We start from the raw sequence: 7,896 nt of genomic DNA on the forward strand, positions 1-7,896 counted from the left end.
GTCCCGCAGCCCACCTTCCGCTACCCCCGCGTCCCTCCCTGCGCCTCTCAGCACCCCGCAAAGCACCACCAAGGAACTGAGTCCTACGCCCCCCGCCCCAGTGGGGAGCTGCAGGGGGGTCCTGTGTTCCGGGGGGCTGCATCCGGCTGCAACCGCAGCAGCCAGGGGTGGGCAAGGGGGGCTGAGCAGCCCCGCACCCACCCTCCGCCCAGCCGCCCGGCGCCGGGGATGAGGCAGCGCCGGGGGGGACACAGCTCCGTCCCGCAGCCCCCCCACAGCTAACGGTATGTGCCGGGATCCCCAAAGCCCACCCCGAGATCAAGGGAGCCTCGCGGTGGATGTGTGTGTGTTGGGGGGGGAGCACCTGGATATCGGGGGAGTTTGGGGGTGCAAATACCCCAACGGGTATTGCTGGCGGGGGGGGGGGGGGTTCTCCGGGCGCAGGGAGAGGGATGGGGATGGAGGGGAGTGTGGGGGCCTGGTGTGAAAATCCGGGGGGCCATGAGACCTTCGAGGGGGGGTTATCCCCTAAAAGGCAGCCTACGTGCCCTGCGGGAGGGGGATTTGTGGCTGCGGCTCAATAATCCCCAGCGCTGCTTTTTGCGGGGCCATCTGGGCGCTGGCAGGGGCGGGGGGGCTTGGGGGGGGCTTTGGGAGGGTGTTCAGAGAGTTGGGGGGACCGCGGCCGCCATTCAGGCTCCTCATCCCAGCAGCTGGCAGGAGCCGGCGGCCCCCGGCCCACCATGCCCTCCTCCAGCACCGGAACCGAGTATTGGATCGATGGCTCCCGCCGGGAGACAGCCCTGGAGGATTTCTACATCGTGGGCCCGGAGCTGGGACGGTACCGGATTGGGGGGGGGCTGAGGATGATGTGGGGGGCGAGAGCCAACTGTGTCCTAATCAAGGCCTGGTAGGGAGAGGGATGGAGAGAGGGATGCAGGGGGATGGAGTGGGATGCAAGGGTCTGGAGGGATGGACAAGGGTGGGAATGGCAGGAGACCCCCAGCCCCATGTGACCCGGGGCTTGGGAACCTTTGTGGTGGTCCAGCGGTGGGTTTGGGGGATGGATTGTGATGGAGGGTGGGCAGGATGGGGCCCTGGTTCCCTGTGCACGTGGAGCCCCGTGTTTCTCAGCCCCGGGGAGGTGACAGCCACCTCCCCTCTGTGCAGCCCAAGGCTGCGGGGGGGTGGGTGAGGAGCCTGGCAGGGTGCGGGGCTATGGTGGGTGCCACCCCCCTGCAGTGTGAGCCCAGCAGCAGCACACGGGGCTCCGGAGCCCTTCGGTGGTGGCCACCTGCAGGGCAGAGGAGGCTCTGAGCCTGACACCCGGCACTTTGGGGTCAAAGCTGCTGTTCTTGGAGCCGAGGTGCGGGGGGTGCCAGCCCAGGCTGCACGTGGCCCCTTCAGCAAATCCCATTGTCCGACATTTTCCAGTTCATCTGCAAAGCAAATGCAATTATCTCCCGCCGTGCTCAGGGCTGATTGGTTTTTGGTTTTTGTTTTTTGTGTTTTGGTTTGGTTTGGGTTTTTTTGTGAGGCCTTCAGCAGCCCTGGTGCCCGGGTGAGGGGCTTGGCATCCCTAAGCCAGCAGGGATCTCTCTGGCTGCCACCAGAACTGGGGACACGAGGGGCAGCCTGTGCTGTGCCACAAGGGGCAGCCCCAGCACCCCCCAGATTTAGGATCAAAGGTGCTGGTGGCTTTTGCTCCCATCGGAACCACATTTGTGTTGTGGTCACAGTGATGCCATTTTGGGTTGGAATTGCAGCGTTGTGCGTGTTTTCCTGAGCTGGGGAAGAAGCAGGTGGTGACTGGGACCTCTCCCCAGCAAGCCTGAGCTGTGTCCAGGTTGCTTTTTATTTGCTAAGCAAAATGTCATCAAAAACGTTGGTCAAGATGAGGAAAAAGGTGTGGGAAATGACTAAGGTCTGAACTGCAGGTTCTGCAGCATCCCCCGGCCCTCTGGTACCCGGCTCTGCCGTTGCCATGGGAACGGGATTCCCAAGTTCAGCCGGATGAGTTGCAAAAAACCCACTCTGGTTTTCAAAACAAATCTTTCATGAGAGGACCCCGGGGAGTGCCAGCAGCACCGGGGCAGTCGGTGTGGGGTCCCCTGCAGCCAGGCTGGGGCTGGGCTTGGTCTCCGGGGAGGTTTTGGGATGAAAGGTGGGGTTTGGGGGCTCAGGGCTTTGGGGTTGGTGCTTGCCTGGGTCGAGGACACAGCTGGGAACCTCAGAGCCTGAACTTGGTCCTGGAAGGTTGAAAAGCCAAAGAAGAAGAAAATGTGGTTGATTATTTGGGGATGAGAATTCCTCTGCCCCGAGGAACCAGGCCGTGAGGATGGAATTGTCACCGAGCCCTGTCACAGCCTGCAGTGAGGGTTGGTTTCACTGCTGGTGGTTGGCAAACCTCATTAACTGGATGGAGACCTGGCCAGGAGCTGGGGGACAGGGCTGGGCTGGCACAGGGACAGTCCCTTTCCTGTCGGGGGGGGTTTGCACGGGATCCCTGGGGATGCAGCCAGATGGGAGACACTGCAGTCCCCACTGGGGTCATCCCCGGCCACCAGCAGGGACAGGGAACCTCCCTCCTCTGATGAAAGCTGCTTAAGGATTTAAACCCCTTGTAGTACTGAGTTTTAATTAAAATGGCTTTGCCAGGGAAAGCTGGAAATGATGCAGGGAGGGGGGAATTCATGCTGAGCTGGCAAAGGTTGGGGGGGGGGTGAGGAGCCTCCCTTTGCTGCAGCCACCTCACAGCCCTCTGTCCCCCCAGGGGAGCCACCTCGGTGGTGTTCAGCTGCCAGGAGAAGGGCACGGGCACTCCCTATGCTGCCAAGATCCTGAAGAAGACAGTGAGTATGGTGGGGGGGAGGCTGTGGGCTGGGGGGGACTCTGTTCCACCCCCAAAGCACCTCTGCACCGGCGGGGCAGGGGGCTGGGGGGTACTGGGTGCATTTTGCTGCTGCCACGGGCCTTGGGGGGGCAATGGGAACACAGGACCCTGCAGGGGGCAATGGGAAGGGGGCAGGGTCTGACCCAGACCCAGACATCGCCTCCTCCACGGGGTCTTTGCTTTCCAGATTGACAAAAAAATCGTGAGGACGGAGATCGGGGTCCTGCTGAGGCTCTCACACCCCAACATCGTGAGTGCAAACCCCCCGTGCCCTGGGGACCCCTCCCTGCACCCCATATCCCCCCCCTGCACCCCATATCCCCTCCCTGCACCCCATATCCCCCCCCTGCACCCCATATCCCCTCCCTGCACCCCATATCCCCCCTCTGCATCCCTGCATCCCTGACTGAACCCCCTGCTCCTTCCAGCACCTTTGATACCGAACCCACCCCACGCCCCGTGTTCCCCTCCCCATCTCCTGCCCTGAGATTTCCATTTTCCAGCAATTTCCATCCCGGAGATCAAATGAATCCCGCAGGAAATGTTCCCCTCTGTAATGAATCCTGCAAGGGGAGATGAAAGGCAAGGCTGGGGAGGGGGGTGCCGTGTCCTGGTCACCCCTCCTCCTGCCCAGGGGACAGCAGGAACTCTGCTCCAGGGGTTTGCAGAGAGGATCAAATCCCCTCCTGCCTCAGCAGAGCTGGGGCTGCTGTGTCATCCCCTCTCCCATGGCAGAGCCAGAGGGGGCTCTGTGTCCCCCCCACATCCCCTCCGGCTCCCCCTGCCCCGAATTTCCCCTGGAGAAGTGGAAAAGCTGCTGAGGGACAACCTGAGGGAAAGACAGGACACAAAAAGAAGCCACCTGGGAGCTGCTGTGGGGCTGGCTGGTGACAGACCCTGCTCCAAGGGATTCTGTGGATGGGCCATCACCAGAACATCATTGGGCCATCACCAGAACATCACCGGGCCATCACCAGAACATCACTGGGCCATCACTGGACCATCATCAGAACATCCCCGGGCCATCCCCAGGCTGGTGGCTCCAAGCCCCAGGGGACAGACACCCTGCCCACCCCCCACCTGAAACCCTGATGCATGAACAGAAGCTGAGAGAACTTCCCAACATCCCCAAAACAGGGAGGAGGAGGAGGAGGAGGAGGACAAAGGGGCTGGAGCCAGCGTGTCCTGCAGCCCCTGAGGACACGGCCCTGCCTTGGGGTGTTCCAGGTGCTTCTCCTTCTTCCATGGATCCTGTCTCAGGATGTTGGGGCAGACACGGGAGCAGCCAGGACAGGGATCACCTTCCCGGAGCATCCCAGGAGGACACTTGGGTGATCCCAACCATGGCTGGGCAGAGGTTTTTCTCTGATGTCTTATCAGACAGGGAACAGAAAATCCCATTTCTGCCCTCCCGCCTCCTTCCCTCTCCAGGCAGTGGCACCACGGAGCTGCCGAGGAGGAGCCAGCAGGAAGGTTTTAATATTTAAATCGCTGAGTTTTCTGCAGGGTTCTGCTGGCTCTCCCCAGCTCAAGTGATGGGTTTTTGAAGAAGTGATGCTCCCGTTTCATGGTTTACGCCGGGGCCGTCCACGTCCTCGCTATCGTTCAGCCCCAACCTCGGCAGCAGATGATAATAGGATTGTAAACTTTTGAAGTTAATAGGAAAATTATAGTGCTTCCCTGTATTATTATAATGCAATAAGCTGCCACATAGTGTCTCTCACCCCGCGGGGTATCACTGCTTGTCACCCAGCCTATGAAGGTAATGATTAAAGCCCCATGAAATTCACAGTGTCACAAAAGTCTTAAGCAGCATGAAATTCTCTGTTTTCCATTAAAAAAAAAAAAAAAAATTCAAAAAAATTTTTTTTTTGACAGATTTTCCAAGAGAAACCTGTTAATTCCAGGTTTGCTGCAGAGGCACAAAGGTGGCGTGCAGACATCCAAAACCTTGCGTGGGAGCTACAAACAAAAAACCAGGAGAAAAGCAGTGTTTCTTTAGGGCCTTTTCCTCTGCAAAATGGTCCCAGGGGTGGTTTGGCCTCTCTGTGTCTGTATCCTGTATCGCTGACGTTGGATGCAGGTTCCATCCCAGAGGGATGAGGGCTGGATGTGGGTGCCTGAGGTGCCATCCAAAACCTTCAGTGAGCTCCCCTTCCAGCTAAGATGAGACAGGAGGAGGATAAAGGCACCACGTGCTCCTCTTCCTCTTCCCTTCATCCTCTTTGAGGTGTGACCAAGTGAGCAGGGCTGTTCCAAACAGCTTAAGAAAAAAAAAACCCCAAACCAAACATGTTCAAACAAATCAAAAGGAAAGGGGGGGCAGTGCTGCTGCTGCTGCTGCCACATCCTGCATCTGCATCCCACTCCCGCATCCTGCATCTGCATCCCACTCCTGCATCCCATTCCTGCATCCTATTCCTGCATCCCATGTCTTCATCCTGCATCTGCATCCCATTCCTGCATCCCACTCCTCCATCCTGCATCTGCATCCCACTCCTGGATCCCAGATCCCTCCTGTTGCTCCTTGCAGATCAAGCTGAAGGAGATCTTCGAGACACCCTCTGAGATCGTCCTCGTCCTGGAGCTGGTGACAGGAGGGGAGCTCTTTGACAGGTACCCCCAGCCCACCCCACCCCCATCCTGGCTCCTCCAGAGCCTCCCCCCATGGCAGGGGAGGATGAGGAGGGGGCCGATGTTGCCCCCAGGATCGTGGAGAGGGGATTCTACAGCGAGCGGGATGCAGCCCACGTGGTCAAGCAGATCCTGGAAGCTGTTTGGGTAACATTCCCCCCCGGAGCCCTGGGGTCTGGCAGGGAGGGAGCTCCAGGGGGGCCCCTCCAAGTACCAAACACCCCCCAGGGAGAGGTGTCACCAGCCAAGGTGCCTCTTCTGAGCTGCGCTTGGGGGGTGAAGGAGAAGAGGGGGGAAGGTCAGTGGTGCTCTGCAGCAGGGGCTGAGCTGGAGATGGGGTTTCTATGGCAACGGGAGGGTTTGGAATGGAAACTCAATAAGGGGGAATGTCCTTGCTGTGCCCCCACAGCCCTGCCGGCAGCTCCAGCACCGGGGATTATTCCAGAGGGGCGATGAGGGGAGTTAGTCCTGGGTTTGTGCCTCATCCCAAATCCTGTCTGAGGCCCCTGGCTCATCCCATCCCCCCCACATCCCCCCCACGTCCCCCCTGTCTCTCTCTGTAGTATCTGCACAAAAATGGAGTTGTCCACAGGGACCTGAAGCCTGAGAACCTGCTCTATGCAGACCTCTCCCCTGATGCTCCCCTTAAAATCGGTGAGGTTCAGCAGCCCCCCAGGGGGAGGATCAGCACGGGGGGATGGAGAGGTCCCCAACAACCCCTCTCCATCCCCCCCCAAAGGTGACTTCGGGCTCTCCAAGATCGTGGATGACCAGGACACCATGAAAACCGTCTGTGGGACCCCGGGGTACTGCGGTGAGCAGGAAAGGGGGGGACCGGGGTCCCCATCCTGAGCCCTTGCACAGCTCAGGGCAGGGATGGCAGGAGCCGATTCCTCTGCTGTGCCTTCCCTTTGACCCCAAACTCTGCTTCCAGCCCCTGAAATCCTCCAGGGGGGTCCGTACGGCCCCGAGGTTGACATGTGGTCCGTGGGGGTCATCACTTACATCCTGTGAGTAACCGGACCCCTCCCCACGCCCCCCGCGGACGGGAGACGCCCCCAGGGCTGCCCCCCGCCGGGCTTTGGGTCGGGTTCTGTAGCTCCTCCTCTGTCCCACCCCCCCAGGCTCTGCGGTTTCGAGCCTTTCTTCGACCCCCGGGGGGATCAGTACATGTACGGCCGCATCCTCACCTGCGACTACGAGTTCGTGTCCCCCTGGTGGGACGAGGTTTCCCTGAACGCCAAGGACCTGGTGAGAGGGGTTCAGGAGATGATAAAACTGGGGGAGCAGGGGGGGGCGGCAAGAGGAAGCTTTCTCTCTGCGGGATTATGGGTTCCAGGTGAGAAAGCTGATTGTGCTGGACCCCCAGAAGAGACTGACGGTCCAGCAGGCACTGGAGCACCCCTGGGTCACCGGGAAAGCCGCCAAGTTTGCCCACATGGACAGCACGCAGAGAAAGCTGCAGGAATTCAACGCCAGGAGGAAGCTGAAGGTGAGCTGGAAAAGCCCCCTCAGCCCCCGGGGGGGGCTCCTGCTCCTGCCCCCCCGTGCAAACCTCTGGGAGCTGCTGTCCCACGCCGAGAATGCTCAGGGACAAGTGGCAGCCCGGGGGGTGGCTCGGGGAAGGGGGTGACAGGCTGAGGAGCAGCGGGTGCCACCTCCCCTTCCCCAGGCTCCAGCACCTCGGGGGGTGTGGGGGAGACCCCCATAGCCCCCCAACCCCCCCTGAGGCTGCTGTGACCCCCACAGGCTGCCATGAAGGCCGTGGTGGCTTCCAGCCGCTTGGGCAACCACGGCCACCACGACTGCTCCCGCAGTGGCCGCAGCCGGGGGGGGGGACACCCCGGGGACACCCGCCTGCCCCAGGGCACAGGGACCCCCGGCCCCGAAGCCACCAACACGGCCACCCCCGAGGAGCTGGAGGCTTTTCCCAGCGATGTCCCTGCCGTGTCCGAGGGTCCCATGAAGAGCTGAAGAGCCACGGCTCCACCAGGGGACATCCCCGTGACCCCGGAGGCTGCCATGGGGACAGGGGGGACACGGAGCCCCCCAGGGGTGCAGCCCCGGGGCTGTGGTGCCCTTGGCAGTGCAGTTGTGTCCCCAGCTGAGGAGGGGAGGCTGCTGGCCCGGGCTGCCCTGAAACCTGAGAGCTTTGGGCACTGTGGGTGGGAATGATCCCTCAAGAACCCCGGAGCAAAAGGCTCAGGGATTTCTCTGTCCTTCCCTTGGTGGTGACAAAGTTCTGTACAGAGTCCTGAGGGGGCACCTGGATCAGCCCTGGCCACCAGTGTCACCTCTGCTGTCCCAGCCCCAGCTGTGAGCTCAGACAGGGTCTGAACCCACGCGTGAAAAGTTCCCCCGTGGTTCCC

At 60.8% G+C, this 7,896-nt stretch overlaps 1 protein-coding gene across 1 annotated transcript; it reads left to right on the forward strand.

Annotated features, from left to right (window-relative positions):
• Positions 1–743: 743 nt before the first annotated feature.
• On the forward strand, positions 744–7,501 carry LOC103533388 (calcium/calmodulin-dependent protein kinase type IV). Its single transcript, XM_030466130.1, has 11 exons — positions 744–841; positions 2,774–2,852; positions 3,081–3,143; positions 5,427–5,509; positions 5,602–5,674; positions 6,091–6,181; positions 6,267–6,341; positions 6,462–6,537; positions 6,652–6,778; positions 6,867–7,019; positions 7,277–7,501. The coding sequence occupies exons 1-11, from the start codon at positions 744–746 to the stop codon at positions 7,499–7,501; spliced, it is 1,143 nt and encodes a 380-aa protein (XP_030321990.1).
• Positions 7,502–7,896: the final 395 nt, after the last annotated feature.

Source organism: Calypte anna, chromosome 28 (genome assembly GCF_003957555.1).
Source record: "Calypte anna isolate BGI_N300 chromosome 28, bCalAnn1_v1.p, whole genome shotgun sequence".
In the NCBI taxonomy this organism is placed as follows: domain Eukaryota; kingdom Metazoa; phylum Chordata; class Aves; order Apodiformes; family Trochilidae; genus Calypte; species Calypte anna.

Bases quoted from the DNA above. Each gene is read 5' to 3' on its own strand.
- LOC103533388 (XM_030466130.1), top strand. From the start codon at position 744: ATGCCCTCCTCCAGCACCGGAACCGAGTATTGGATCGATGGCTCCCGC. The intron at 5,675-6,090 runs GTAACATTCCCC...CTCTCTCTGTAG, and splicing joins AGATCCTGGAAGCTGTTTGG to TATCTGCACAAAAATGGAGT. The intron at 6,779-6,866 runs GTGAGAGGGGTT...TATGGGTTCCAG, and splicing joins CCCTGAACGCCAAGGACCTG to GTGAGAAAGCTGATTGTGCT.